The sequence below is a fragment of the Leuresthes tenuis genome, unplaced genomic scaffold, assembly GCF_036924035.1.
Source record: "Leuresthes tenuis unplaced genomic scaffold, fLeuTen1.0.hap1 SCAF_22, whole genome shotgun sequence".
In the NCBI taxonomy this organism is placed as follows: domain Eukaryota; kingdom Metazoa; phylum Chordata; class Actinopteri; order Atheriniformes; family Atherinopsidae; genus Leuresthes; species Leuresthes tenuis.
In genome coordinates this window covers 6,553,870-6,568,494 of record NW_027325376.1, presented here as the reverse complement: position 1 = coordinate 6,568,494, position 14,625 = coordinate 6,553,870, and the positions used below count along the sequence as shown (strand labels likewise).

The following is a 14,625-nucleotide window of genomic DNA, read 5'->3' as shown; positions in this document are numbered from 1 at the left end:
TTAGAGGCCGAGAGAAGACGTCGACACCTCAGGCTCAGATGAAGCAAATCAAGCAGACCAGGTGTGAATCCCACCTGCTGATTTGAGCAGAAGCTCAGCGATCCCTGAGTGATTCCATCTTCATTCACCACCATGTGTCGTCTGGCTTTAATCCTATTAAACTTATTCCTTTCTCTTACAACCAGCCCCGCAAAAGGTTTTAAACCATCATTTTTGGTCTTAAAGTACTAAATGTCTGAAGATTAATAGATGCGACAAGATGGCTGTGGAGGATTTCACTTAAAAAACATCAGCTTACCTGCATGCTTCTAAACAACTTGGATTTAAACATTACAGGCACTTAGAACAAATGAGGGCCCTGACGTGATATTTAATGCAAAGGTTGAAGTAGATACGAGGCTTTCTGCAGGGTGATCCCAACGTAGCTGAGAAGCCAGACGGCACATCCAACGCCAGAATGAACAGAGAATAGAGTAGATGGGCATAAAAATGAAACGTACACGTGCAAAGTTTGCTGTTGCACAACCGTTGTGTCTTCTGGCAGACACACAGATGGTCGAGCGAGTGTTTGATGAGAAGGGATGAGCAGTTTGACGCCCCCTCATACTCTGCTGTACAAGACAAACACATGCTGAGAGCACGCAGACAAACTCCTGTCAGGGCTGCGGAGAAGGACTGATGATGATGACATAAAAGGAGAAAGAGTCTCACCTGTTTGGCCACCTCAGACAGCAGCAGCGTCTTTCCGGTGCAGGGTCCTCCAAACACCACAAGAGGGCTCATCCTGCTGCCCTTCGACGGCATGATATACTCCTGCACGTAATCCAGAGACTCTGTCTTGTACTCATAGAGGGCTGCGAAGGTCTTACAAAGGGACAGGTGCTGCACCACCTCATCATAGAGCGGGTCAGTTTCTGTGTCAAAGTTCTGCTGAACTGTAGCCTGGATGATATCCACCATGTCCTCATAGAACTGCTTACACAGACCCTCCACGTAGTGACTCTCCACTTCTTGGGAGTAGCCCAGCTTCATGTCGCAGTGAGTGACGGACGAGTAGACGCGGAGGTTGGAGGCAGCCACGACGGTGGGGATGAACTCGTCTCGGACCTTCAGAAGGCGCTCGTAGGCTTCCTGGTTGCGCATGACGCGATCGCCGCCGACCACGATGTCCATGTAGCGGGCCATGTCTGGGAGTTTGGCGAAGCGGTCAAAGTTGGAGATCTTGCGAATGTAGCAGACACATTTCCTGAGAAAGGCAGGAGTTTGTTTCCCAAGGGCAAAGTCTAGTTCATCCTCCAAGGCTGAAATGAGAACAAAATAAGGTAAGAAGCTGATAAATAAGTACAGCTGGAGAGCTGAGATCAAATAAGAGTTAATCAAATCATCTAAGCTAGCAACAAGACTGAAACTGCCAGCGTCTCTTGCGTATTTCAGCCTTCGGAGAAACCTGTTAATTAAGTTAGAAAGAGAGCTCCAGGAGATGGCACGGCTTCCTCCAAACCATACAAACAATCACTGTTAACAGCCCTGCTCATTTAGTTAAAAAGCATGAAAACTGAAGTTTCTTCACACAAAGGAAACTCCTCCACCTAACCAAGCCGTGTCTGGCCTGCAAAACGCAAACCTGTCATCAGACCCCAGCAGCTCACGAAGAAATGCAAAGGAGATAGTTTAATAATTCAGCAATAACTGTGCGACTCCCACATGGAAGGTTTTTAAATCATCTGCATAGTTTGAAATGATGTGGGAGGAATCTTGTTCTACTTCTACAACCCACTGTTGGTGAATGAGGAATACCTGTTTAGGGCCGTTTGATCCCGCCAGGAGAACCCAAAGTGATCGCTATATAATTAGCACGTTAGCATCTCATCCCACTAATCTGACTGCCTCTGCTGTGGCATTACTTGAACCATTACATTACATTACTGCGCCTAAACTCTCTGTAACTCTGTCTCACAAACTGGATAAATAAAGATCCAGTAAATCAGATCGCACCCCCTTTGTTTACCCACCACCTTTTCCTTTGCCTTTCCTTCCAGAGAGTGCAAAGAACAGCAGGAATAGGCTACAATATGCTGGTGTGACTCATTGATCGGCCTGAGGTTTGTGCAAATCAGAATCTATGGCGCCGCTCATGCGTCTGAAATATCGGTAGTAGTGATTATGCTGTTTATTGATAAATCGATACGAGAGAGAGCTGCTCGAGGTATTCCCAAAATATCTCTGAGCAGACCGGCCTACTCAATAGCAAATTATCTCAGAGGAGACATCACAACCGATGCAGCGTTCCTAAGAATGATTTTTTATCACAAATTAACCAACAGCGCTCAACAGTTACATCATAAAGAGTTCAAATTCCACAGTAACTTCAAAATACACGACCCCCAACTCCAAAGAAGCTGAGACGCCGTGTAAAACGTGAATAAAAACTGTCCTCAAAGCAAAGTGAGACCTGAAAAGTAAAAGTTACCAAAAAGTAACTGATTGGGTTTGGATGAGTAACCTGACAGAGTATGAAAGGAGCACCTTAAGGAGGCAGAGTCTCTATGAAGTCTGGAGCAAGACTTCATGATCTGTGGGTTTTTTGAGTTTCTGGTCGTTTCGTGGGTTTAATCGTTGAGTCTTTTGGTTGGACCGTAGTTTGCTTACTTTATCCCTGCTTTCGGTCCTGTGTTTGGAGCTCGTCTTTACTCTTAGTGTCCTCCACTTCCCTGTTTGTTTCTCAGCTCCATTTCCACACCTGTCTCCTAATCACTCAATCACAGCTGCAGTTACTTCCTCATTACTTTCCCTCAGTATATTGATTCCCGTCGGTTTATCTTAGTGCCCGTCAGATCCTTCCTGTTACTGTCATCACCTTGACTTGGTTTTTCTATAGTTCTGTTGTTTTATTCATTTAGTCCCTTGCATCTTGGATTTCCGGCTCAGCCGCACTTTGTTATTTGTTCTTTCAATAAACACTTTAGTTTTTCATTTGCTGCCTTCCACATTTGCGTCCTCCTCCTCCTCCTCCTCCTCATCCTCATCCTCAGCAGCAGCGTTAGTGTCCATGGAACTAGCAGCTAACACATCTGGAAAGGCTCCATTAAAGCTGAAAGATGTTTACAGCTTTGAGAGAAACTTCTGCTCCCATCCAGAAGACGTCTTTTCCAGGGAAGACGTTAAACCACATACTGTCTTTATCCAACAGTCCAACAGTAGAAGAGTCCAGATGCTGGACTGACCTGCCTGCAGTTCAGACCTTTCACCAACTAAAACATCTGGTGCATCATGACACACAAAACACAACGAATGAGACCCAGGACTGTTGAGCAGCTAGAATCCTTTATCAGACAAGAATGGGACGACCGTCCTCTCACAAAGGTCCAGCTGTTGTCTCATCAGGTCCCAGATGTTCACAGACTGATGTTAAAAGAAGAGGGGATACGACACAGGAGTGAGCGAGACCCTGTTGAGATGTGTTAAGTTGAGTTTGTATGCATACATATTAATAAGAGGGCTTAATGTCCACATTCAGGCTTACACAAAGTCTATAACATCCATCCATCCATTTTCTATACCCGCTTAATCCAATTTAGGGTCGTGGGGGCGCTGGAGCCTAACCCAGCTGTCATTGGGTGAGAGGCAGAGTGCATCCTGGACGGGTCACCAGTCCATCACAGGGCCACACACAACCATCCACTCCACACTCACTCCTCGGGACGTTTTACAGTCACCAGTTTACCTGACGTGCATGTTTTTTGGACAGAGTGAGGAAGCTGGAGTACCTGGAGAGGACCCACAGAGGAGAACGTGCAAACGTGCTAACCACAACATCACCGTCCACCCGTTTGAGTCTCTGATTCTCACATTTAAATCCCCCACAGATGATAATATGTCAAACACAACTCTAATTATGTTACTGGGTGTAAAAAAACACCACAAAACCTCTGGAAAGTTAAAAGTCCCTCACCAGTTCCAGACCCGAGAGCATGTTTTCACTTGTTTCATGACACTGTGACACGTCGCGCGGATTAATGACCGAGAGACGAAGCTGCTCTGTAATCCATCAATCACTGTCATCCGCGGGGGGGCCGCTAATTAATCCTGACTGCACCACATCTCCTTTTCTAGCTTTCTAGTTACCGCCGAACGTCTGAACGACACCCCTCGATCTCAGATTGAAAGAAAACAAATGAAAAATGAAAGAAGAGAGACCTGAAACTCACCAGAGCAAAGGAATTTCTTGGCCTGAGCGCTCTTCATGGTCCCCTTCTCCTGAAGCTGCAGCACCGCCGTCCGGAAGATCTTCTTGATCTCCTCCGACACATTCCTCCAGGCCTTGTCATTCTTGGTCTTTGCTGCACTGCTTGACTCCATCTAAGCCAGACGGGGGCCAGACAGAGGGGACAGGGGGACAGTACACTCATCATGCACTGAGGGAACGCTGTCACTCTTGTTTGTGCAGACGTGCACAATAACACGGCGAACAACCACGACTTGTTCGAGTCCGGGAGGAATTTCTAAGGTGGTTTTAAGCATCAATATTCGACATCTGTGTTTCAAAGCGTTTTAAATCAGAAAACAGGCTTTATGACTTTGGAGAAACTCGAGGCGGCGCCTTGATGCAGCTTTAAATAAAGAAACTCAGCCAGATTTTTAATTATCTGCATAAATTTGAGTGTCAAACTGAGATCAACAGTTTTGTTTGAAATTGTGTGAATGGGTTTCAGAGGGGTCGCTTTGGAATTAAACTAAAACTGTGAACAAACATTAAAGGATTTAAAAGAAAACGTACATCAAAGCAGGAACAGCTGTGTTCACAGACTCAAAGCAAAGCGTCTTTTCTGTGTGTGTGCGTTTAAAATGTGTTTATCGAACAGAAGAAAAGCCTCCCACCACAGAGCTCAAGGACACAAATACACTCTCAGCTCTGTTAAACAGCTCATTCAGAGATTCATCATTTTATTTTGGGGGTCTTCTAGAGTCGGTTTACATGCTTTAACCATTACAAACACAGCACACCTTCTTTTATCTCCATATGAGAGGCCCACTCTGCTCTGACTGATCAGCTGATAGATCAAACAACACAACAGCAAATGTTGCCACGTAGGTCTTGGTGGGCAACCAAACGTGACCATATTTGGACAAAAGGGTGGAGCTGGACAGCTGATCAGACACAACTCTTTCAGGACTTTATATTTATTGACCTATGAAATTCTTTCCACTAACGCACTGATTTGTTGACATTCTTTAAAATGAGCAGTTAGCACCTAGTGGTCATCTGTGGTACTGCACCGTTAAGCACTTCTGTGACAGCTCCATCTTTTGATACTGCCAGAGCATGCAGAGAGGGGCTCTTTTGCATTCTGAGGCATGTCAAACTAACCCCAACGCGTGCATTATGTAGGATAGATACGCAGGGGGAGAATAACAGCTCTGGTTGTCCTTTGCAGACCTTTTACACAAACAAAAAGCAATATATACTTCCACACTGAAGTGTTGTTCACACAGTATTCAGAAGCTGAGTTGGACTTACAGAGTTCTGGTAGTTCTTGAGCATTTGGGCTTTGGGTTTGAGGTAGTATGCGGGTGGCACAGAGTTTTCATCCCTGCAGTACCACTCCTCTAAGATGTGGGTGTCCAGCCCTGCCTCCACAGCTGCATCCAAGATCATCTCAAACTCCGCCGACTCCACCTCCCCCGGCACTCGGATGCTGCCGTATTTTTCACCCACCAGACCCTGAGGATAAAAGGAGGGAGAAAAACAGAAAGACAAAGGGCGCGGGAGGTGAGAACGAGAGACGGGAGCTGTGACTCATTGTGATCTTTCAAAATGCATTCTGTGGATCGGTGGCATCGGGTGAACAGTGGAGTCAATGATGCACACAGCGCGACTTATTTCAGGCAATTTCAGAGCCGCAGGCACAACTGCCGCGTCGTTGGGACATCGGGACCGTGGCTGCAAACTGCAACCCCCACTCTGAGCGCACCGTGGCACGCACCCACAGCTCGAACCCGGCTGGTAATTGCTTCACACCACAGCCACAGTATGTGTGTCCAGTTTAAAACAGACACTGCTGAACCTCTCCTCCCACACAAAGTTTCCCTGTTAGAAACAAAGCTTTTCACTCGTTCACTGCAGCATTCATGACAGAAACATCCCAACAAAAAAGCTCTTTAAGAGACACAGAGAAGGACAATCGTTTAAAAAAAGGAAATACAACTAGGGACAAAGTAGGGACTACAGAGAAAATGTTATCCAAAAAGGGCGTCTGAGACGCTGAAACACTGCACAGCAGTTCATATCTGCTAGAGGCAATAACTGAAATCATCTATCAGGAGTGTGTGTTTCCCTCATCTTCGGTGCTATGCCAAAGTTTTACCAACTCTGGTCCAGATGTCTATTAGTGTGAAGAGCCAAGAGGGAAACAGATGATCTGATCTGGTCTCTTTTCACTCTAAACTTCAGTGTTATGACTGCTTCCAGAATCCAGAAAGTTAAAAGCACGATCCATCAATGTGCTTCACAGCTGGAGAAGCGTTCTTCACATGAAACTCTGCAGCCTTTCTTCCTGCAAACGTCTGCTGATTGCAGTTAAAAAGATCTATTCGGTCCAGTTATTTCCAAACAAGAAGTCCATTTGCAAATGTCTTGTGATGGATTTTGTGACGAGGATGCAGGAAAGCTCTCCTCCTTTTTTTTTTTTTTCCTCCTCCTGATAAAGCTTCCATGAAAGTCATGTGCTGTTTGTGCAGATATTGTTGCACCACCAGTCCGGAGTCTGCTAAATATTTCATGAAGGTCCTGTGAATCCCCTTTCTAACAATCACACAAGCTTTATGTGCAGAAGTACCTGATAACACTGTGTTATCTTCTTATAGCTGCCTTGTGGCTATGTGGGCATCGGTTATCTTAAATTTTAGAGTTCAACTACAGAAAACGTATCAATGCGAGACGTTTTGGGACAGAACCAGACTCCACAGATGGTGAGATCAAGGCTGGAGCGGATCCTGCAAGTTGACCTGTGCGGATAAGGATCAGAGGCTGCCTCCTCTGATGGAAGGTGGAGGCAGAGGGCATCTCTGGCAGGAGCAAGAGGCGCAGTCAGCACAGCTGCCTTTTAACCGGACTATCCTCCTGGTCCCAGTATACATGCTTAAACTGGGAATCAGGTTATTAACCGACGTATGTCTGATGCTGTCCACTGTTGGAAAAAGTTTGAGACATTCTGCTGCTTCTAACTTTCTCTGTGGGAGATTATTGTACATGTATGTGAGGCAAAAAAAGATTAAAAATTGGTTATTAAGCTGCATTATTATCAAACTTACCGTAGGAGTAAAAAGATGGAAAGAGTTGGACCCTAATGATTAGTCCAGATGAAGGTAAACATGCAGCGATTCAAGCCCCAGCTGAATTATCCGGGTGCTTGTTTTCTTACAGGTTTGTCCTCCACACTGACGTGTTTCAGAAGTCCAGTTCTGACTGGACGAGCTCAGCATAAACCTGCTTAAAAAAGGGAAAGCCCCATCTCTCAATGAGAGGAGACGTAATGGAAGGGCTGAACGCGTTCGCTGATTGGATGAAAGAGACAGAGTGGGGAGTGGGAAGCTGGTCGTGTGGCTGCTGAGGTTTGAGGAGTCACAGTATTTATGAAGCTTTGACACTGGCATCGCCTCGGCTTCCTAACGAGGAGTCTTTGGTAAAAGTTGTCTAAGAGAAGCTTTTGCAACAAAAACAAGACACTAATCTCACTTAATATGGTCATAAGTTAACAGAAGTTTTAACTTTGATGAAAAACTGAATTCTTTACTCCCCGTTTCCACAGACTTGCCTCATTTTCGGTGTTTTTCTGTGTCCGTTTTGTGTTTGAACGACACACTGCGAGGCAAAACGCACCCGCTCGGCCAAATTTCCCGATGCTCAGTAATCAGCGGTCTTAAGAAAAAGCCATTTGTGTTTTACATGGAGAAGATGGGATTGTTTTAAAGAAAAGAACATAACACATGAAAAGGATGCATGTGGATTTTTGTAGGAAGACTGTGAAATTAGATTTATGTGGGCCTCTGTGCTGTAAGTTAAGGTTATTATCAACACAATGGCTACCTTTATTGCTGTGTCTCTCTCTCCCCACACACACACACACACACACACACACCACCCCCGCAGTCTTTATATTCAGAAACAAGAACACACAAGACAGCAGCAGCATTGTCAAAGCAGCTTGTAGCCTTTCATCCCTGTTATGAAAAGCTACGTGTCCCACATGTACCATAAGTCTACAGTTCCAGTCTTCCTTTAGTCTTCCTTTAGTCTTCCTTTAGTCACGTGCTTCTGAGTGACAGCAGGTTCAGTGTCACCGGAGATCAGAGCCATTTGCCGCCTTAATGTTTGATGTTCTCTATCAGTCATGTTCGAGGACAACGGGAGCAAAAAAAAAAAAAAAGAAAAGCAGGAAAACCCTCCATGACATGACCAGCTGATCTTAGCTCACATGCACCTAAAGTGTCGCCTCCAGGAGGATACGCAGAGCGCACGGGGCAGACGCCAAATGACTGTGAGCTCCGATGAGCAGGAAAACGGCGCCGCGCTCTCGGCAATGACGCTTCAAAGCCGCTCCGTGTTGGAGTCCTCCTTCCTTTGGCAATCGCAGTGGGAACAGATGCAGAGAACAAGCAGAATCAGTTGATGGCATGTGGCACGGTCTGTAGGACGGCCTCCTCTGAAAACCCACTAACGCCTGTGGTGGATTCATTTGCATTTGCACAGTTCTGTGTCCATGTTGCACACATCACCGAAGATTAATTTCTGATGCCGACGACAGCTAACGTGTAGATAATCGGCTGGTCTGGAGGAGGACGTGTCACTGGCAGTTCCAGACCGAGCATTTGCATGATCTCGTCTTTAAACTGACCCACTATTAGTGAAACAGCAGATTAAAGGTAAGAATCCTGCACAAAACAGAAAGGCTACGAGCAAAAACAGGACAAGATATGATCTTTAAATAAAATCACGAGATATGGCAGCTTTGCACTCCTGTAATTCAAGTACAGCCAGTAATGCATGAAGCCTAATATGAAAAGAGTGCTAATGGAGCAAACTGGAGCCAAGCACATGAAAGAGACAGACACAATACAAGAAGCAAAGGAAGGGAGACGTGAGAGCTAAAGAGGGCAGGCTGCAGGCTAACTGCAGGTGTGAGTGGCAGGGGAGGTCACAGGCTCCGACTCAGACACAGATGAAGGTTTCAGCCCCGGCTACTTCAAAAGAAATCATTAACCTCTGATCTTCAAAATGAAAGGCTTCGGTTTTAAAAGCGAACCCTATCATCAGCCTGAACTCTTGTTGGCTGTCACTAACGGCGTTTCCAACCGCGAGATCTGAAGCGATTTGTTTAAAAGCAGCAGAAACAAACGTGAATCAGACGTGTTTCTTTGAATCGATTTGAAGTCAATAAACGTGTCGCCAGCAGGAGGTGGAATAGCCTGCTTTGCCAGTGAAACTCGGAAGCTGGTTGCATAGTCAAAAAAGGCTCGACCTTGTTAGAAAGTCACAGGACTTAGGAAAACTTAACTGGGATGTGGGCCTGAAGCACTGAAATCACAGCTGTTCAAAAAATATTCTACAAGTTTGCTTCATTATCATGATTTGTTTTTAAAAAAGGAAACGAATGAGCAAGAAAAAAAGAGTGAAAGATGCTGCTGCTGCACAGGCTGCTCACTTCCAAACTGCTGCTCTCAGAATGAATCCCAGTTAATACAAACACAAGCGAGCAGCACGTCGATAAAAAGCAGAAATAGGCAACATTTTTCTCTGCAGACCAGGTTGGGATAAAGCCATGTGACAGCTAACATGCTAACAGGCTAACAGAGGGACTGCCTCGTTAAAACTGGGATTAAGTCCGTCACATTTAGTTCTTACTGGCACTTCAGGGATGCTTAACTTACAGCAGTTTTCTTCCCAACCAACAGGCGTCGCCAGTGAGAAAATGGCGCCCTGACAGCACAGTGAGAGCTAAGACACTTAACTACAGTTTCAACTTCTCTGTTTCACTTTCAAGCCAATCTTTAATTTTTTGTTGCACCTTTCTTGGTGGGTCGCACAGATGCCTGATGAGATTGAACTGATGGCACTCTATTCCCTGCAGCTATATCAGCCTATAACTCCACATAAAGATGTAGAGGGAAATTCTCCTTTTAAAGGTGGCATTTTTTAATGGTCTGGTAAAAGGAAACAAAAGTCAGATTAATTCCTTAAAGTATTCATTTACTGTAGCACCATGTGGAGGAATCCAAGGAGTTCATCATCTTTCCACATGGTAGATCTTGTAGGCAGTGAGCATCTTGATCCTGCCATCTTGCACTTTATATAATATCTAGCTATTTTAGCAGCTGTGTGCACAGCCCACAAGCAGGTCACGCATGGCTGTTTCGATGCACTTTCGATCTCCCGTAAACCCTCAGTACACTGGGCTGCCGTGCAGGTCACCGTATGTGCCTGACTCACAGTGGTGTATCAGGAGAGGCTGGAGGGACAGAATTAAACTCCTGCAACACTGAGTGTGGTGAGCACAGTCCACGGTGCTGACAAAGTTTCTGCCAGCTCGCCCTGTGTGTTTGTGGGGAAAGAGATTAGGATAAAAGCTGAAACTGGCGTTTCCTCTCAAAATGCCAAAATCAGCCGCCAGAACGCTAATGCAGGCACAAGCGCACAGAAGCACGTTCACAGCTGTCCACCGAGCTGTGTAAGCTATCGTCATCCACTTGACTTACAGAAGGCGAACTGTAAAAAATGCTCGGGTATTTTCTGGGTGGTTTGGACGCCCCTGCCTCAGAAGAGCAGGCCTGGAATGAGGCCATCTTGAGTGGATTACCACACGGCGGCTGACATGCGAGAGCTCCACTCTTTTGTGTTTTACAGTCCGTGTTCAGCCTGTGTGTGTGCGTGTGACTGTCCTTTGAGAGGGATTTGTGGCGTCTGTATTACTCTTGCTGCAGGTGTGAGAAACACAGGAGGATACGGCAAAAATAGCACCAGAGGCCAAATGAAATTCCACCGATAGCTGCACTCCTCCACCTCCTCCTTCCTCAGGTTTTTTTTATCCTTGGAAGGGGTTTTACACTCTAAGTAAGTGCACTTTATCTGATGAGCCAGTTGGGAGAGGCAGCTAAGATATTGTGCACAGCCACAGTATGAATTAACAAATCAATCACTCACACGGCCGATTAATCAGTGAAACACACAGTCAGCTGTGTGGGTATTTGCTGCATAAGCTTTGGCACAGACGAGCCAAACATCCAACTTAATAAAACCAGATGATCTGATCAGAGAAATATTCAATTCTCAGTGACACCTGCGATCGTGGAAACTGCTTTAATTGTCACGCTTTACTGTCTTTTCCAATCAATCCCTGATAAATGAATGTAGTTCATAGTTTTGTACGAACATGGAATGATGTCATCGGCGTGCTGCTACTTAAAGAAAAATACCCTCTTTTAAAACTGTCAACAAAGAGCCACATCCCGGCCAAAGTGAGCATGTGGGGGTCTATATGGGATGGGGCTAATAACTGGGTCAACTACGTGGGTGAACCTATGTGAGCTCAATGTTGGTCGTGAACAATACAAAAAAACATTATCATTGTCATTTATACAACAAGATGAAGATAAAACGTCCAAATCCACATCAAAATTTCACTTTACTCACACATTCCCTGTCCAACAAGTGTCATAAAATTGGTCATTTTTACTGCTGACAGGTGTAAGATGCAACAAAGTAGATTTAATATGCATGACGACTCCAGTTTAGAGCACATATTGTTAAAAGTTGCTCACATTTAGTATGGAGCAGGCAAACTGTGCTGCAGACGTTTGAGACAATGCTCAGTTTGACTGTGGATGTGGAGGTGAAGCAGAAGGTCTGGGTATCAGGTTGGGTATATATGAGCGGCGGTATTCTGAACTATCCTCTTACATCCAGTAAAGAGCTTCGGACTGTTTGCTGATACGCGTCCTTGAGGCATTTATCAAGTTTTTTTTTCTCCACACCAAGGAATTTGAGACACATGAAGAGCCGAGAAGAGAGGAGGGAGGAAAGAAAATCACGGCTCATTGTCATGCTTAATCTCCGGGTCAATGACACGGTCACCATGCCAACCCTCGCTATCACCATGAAAACCAGCTTTACTGATCGGCAGGAGAGAGAAAAGCACCCTTTCACTGAAGCGTGGTGCACGTTTGTGTGTTTTAAGGCCCCGCACCGCCACCTGTCTTGAGTTCAGTTTTGCCCTCTGAATGACACTTTTTGCAAGAAATCCTCACCCATAAAGACAGACTGATGTTTCCAATAAAAAAGCTGCTGCTTTTTTTATTGGTACGTTTGCTGAGGAACTCGTTTTTCCATGCTGGTTGTTACGGCTGAACATGAAACCCACAGAGGTTTGAAAACAGCAAATAAAAGCTGTTATTCTTGGTTCTGCGGGGCAGCGCTGAATAGCTGGCTGAGGTGTAGTGTCTGTGCCACGCAGAGTAAAACAAGGTTTCCAGGTGTTACGCAGATCTTCTGTGGCAGCGGAAAACACTCCTACAGCACACGTCAGTCCTTGTTCTCTCTGTGGCGCCTCAGCAGAGGAACGATCAATAATCAATGCAGAAGTAATCTTGCTTTTCAGAGAGTTCCCTCTGCCTTTATCCTTTCTTCTGTTCACCCCTGTTCGCCCCTCTGAGCCATACGTTGGGCTCCGTGACAGTTGCTTTTGGCTGCAGACACCTCTCCTCTTAAAGCTGTGTGTGTGTGTGTGAGACACCTGAACAGCACCTGAATGGGAGATGGTCATGGTAACGGTGTGAGGAGACCACGAGTGGCTGCAGTTGTGTGTGAATCAGACAAAGAACAGGAAAGAAAATGAGGGAAATGAAAATAAAGCAGGCAAACCGAGCAAACTGAATGCACAGGAGGCAACACATGCTCAAAGACCTGCTGTTTGTTGTTTAAAAAACAAGAAAAAACCCAAATCCTGTTGATGGGTTCCCCGTCTTCACACGACTATCTCGGTGTACCCCCTGTAAAAATAAACAACGGTTCTCCGGAGATGGCCCAGACAACCCAGAACTGTCATAGCGGAGGATTGGAGTCTGTGATCAAAGGCGCTCTGAGCTCCCCAGTCCTGGAAACGAGGCCGGCTGGCCGGCCCCGATGAGGACGGGGAGCCACAACGGCTGGCTTTGACATGTCTGAATGGAACACAGCGGCTATCATGGGATTCTCAGCATAAGATCCTACATTCATCGCGGAGGTGAGACCACTAGAATATGCCATTAAACATTTAATCTGTCAGATGGTGAGAACATGTCGTCTACTCCGAGCGCCCAGATTGAGTGTGCAAGCCGGCTGACATCTCATGGCACAGAGCGAGCGTTTGAAAGCAGAGGATCAGAGAGAAAAGCAACAAAAAGATGTGTGCACACCTGACTGTATGTGTGGATGGGGGGGGGTTAAGACGGTGAAATTGCAGCAGTGACAGAGGGCGGAGAGGCCGAGGGGAATGAATGCAATCAGCACGGTGTGTACAACACTACACCAAACACCAAGACAGCAGCACAAAGGCAGAGGCTGCGTCTCCTCCTTTTAACTCACATCTGATCATTTCAGTCCAGTTTAGCCTGATCGGGCGAACGCAGCTTGATACTGTAAAGTATCTAAAAGAGCGTCTCAGTGAGGACATCAACTCTGACAACCTGAGCTCATGAGAATCAAAAAGCAATCAGCCGAGAAACCGAGTTGAACTCCTGCACAGGAGTCGATCTCATGGTACCCACGCAAGATTTGTGAGAGGAGACAGAGCTTGGATGCACAGTCTTAGTGATGGAAAGAAAAGATGCAGCAATGATCTTATACTTTCCATCCTGCAAAGCTGTTGTTTTCTGAGGCTGCTTCACTCTCATGACATACTGCAGCAACCTACACCCTGTCTGCAGAGCTAATGCGCTAAATGCTAAATCTTCCTTTTTTTTCTTCATGAGTTGATAGAGTCTTTGATAAAATTACTTTCAGAGCTGCTTCTTCAGGTAAGCGAACTGTGCAACTGAGGGCAAACACACAAAAACGCGTCACGCTATCTTGGATTGTGGGATGGGAGCGGCTTCTTGTTACATGTGCCGACTGCCATTTTAGCCTGTTTAGTTTTTGCTTTGTTTGGCTAAATTTAGATATGACGAATAGAAATGGACTGAGATATGAATTTAGAAGCTTATCCAACAGTTTGAACGTAGAAACACTATCCTGAAGTTAGAATTTAGGGTCTGAGAACATACGACACCCTCAGAACCAAATCAACTCAAATAAAAAAAAGCAGCAAAGCGAATCCAGAGGCAGCCATGTTTTTTCCTCCTACTCTGCACTCAACAGAGTTGAAAATGAAGTGATTTTAAGTTACAATGTCCAATTTCTGAGGTACCATGAATGCAGCACAGAATCTTGTGCATAGTTGTATGTATCTGATCTAATAACCCGATGTCTCGGGGGCTTTTATGGAGATCTGTTCCTGGAGTATTTCATACTTTTTAGTTCTGCTTCACAGTTTTCACCTCCTTTGTTTGCTTCATGAACGATCTTCTTGTGGTTTCTGGGCTCATTTCCCAGATGTT

At 45.5% G+C, this 14,625-nt stretch overlaps 1 protein-coding gene across 1 annotated transcript in view; it reads right to left on the bottom strand.

Moving 5' to 3' along the window:
• LOC140282182 (NACHT and WD repeat domain-containing protein 2) overlaps positions 1-14,625 on the bottom strand; it is a 44,465-nt gene that overhangs the window by 8,222 nt on the left and 21,618 nt on the right. Inside the window, exons 5-7 of the mRNA XM_072376758.1 lie at positions 5,519-5,722; positions 4,209-4,359; positions 712-1,301 (exon numbers count right to left, since the gene is read on the bottom strand). Coding sequence (XP_072232859.1) covers positions 712-1,301; positions 4,209-4,359; positions 5,519-5,722 — 945 coding nt within the window. The remainder of the gene's footprint in view (positions 1-711; positions 1,302-4,208; positions 4,360-5,518; positions 5,723-14,625) is intronic.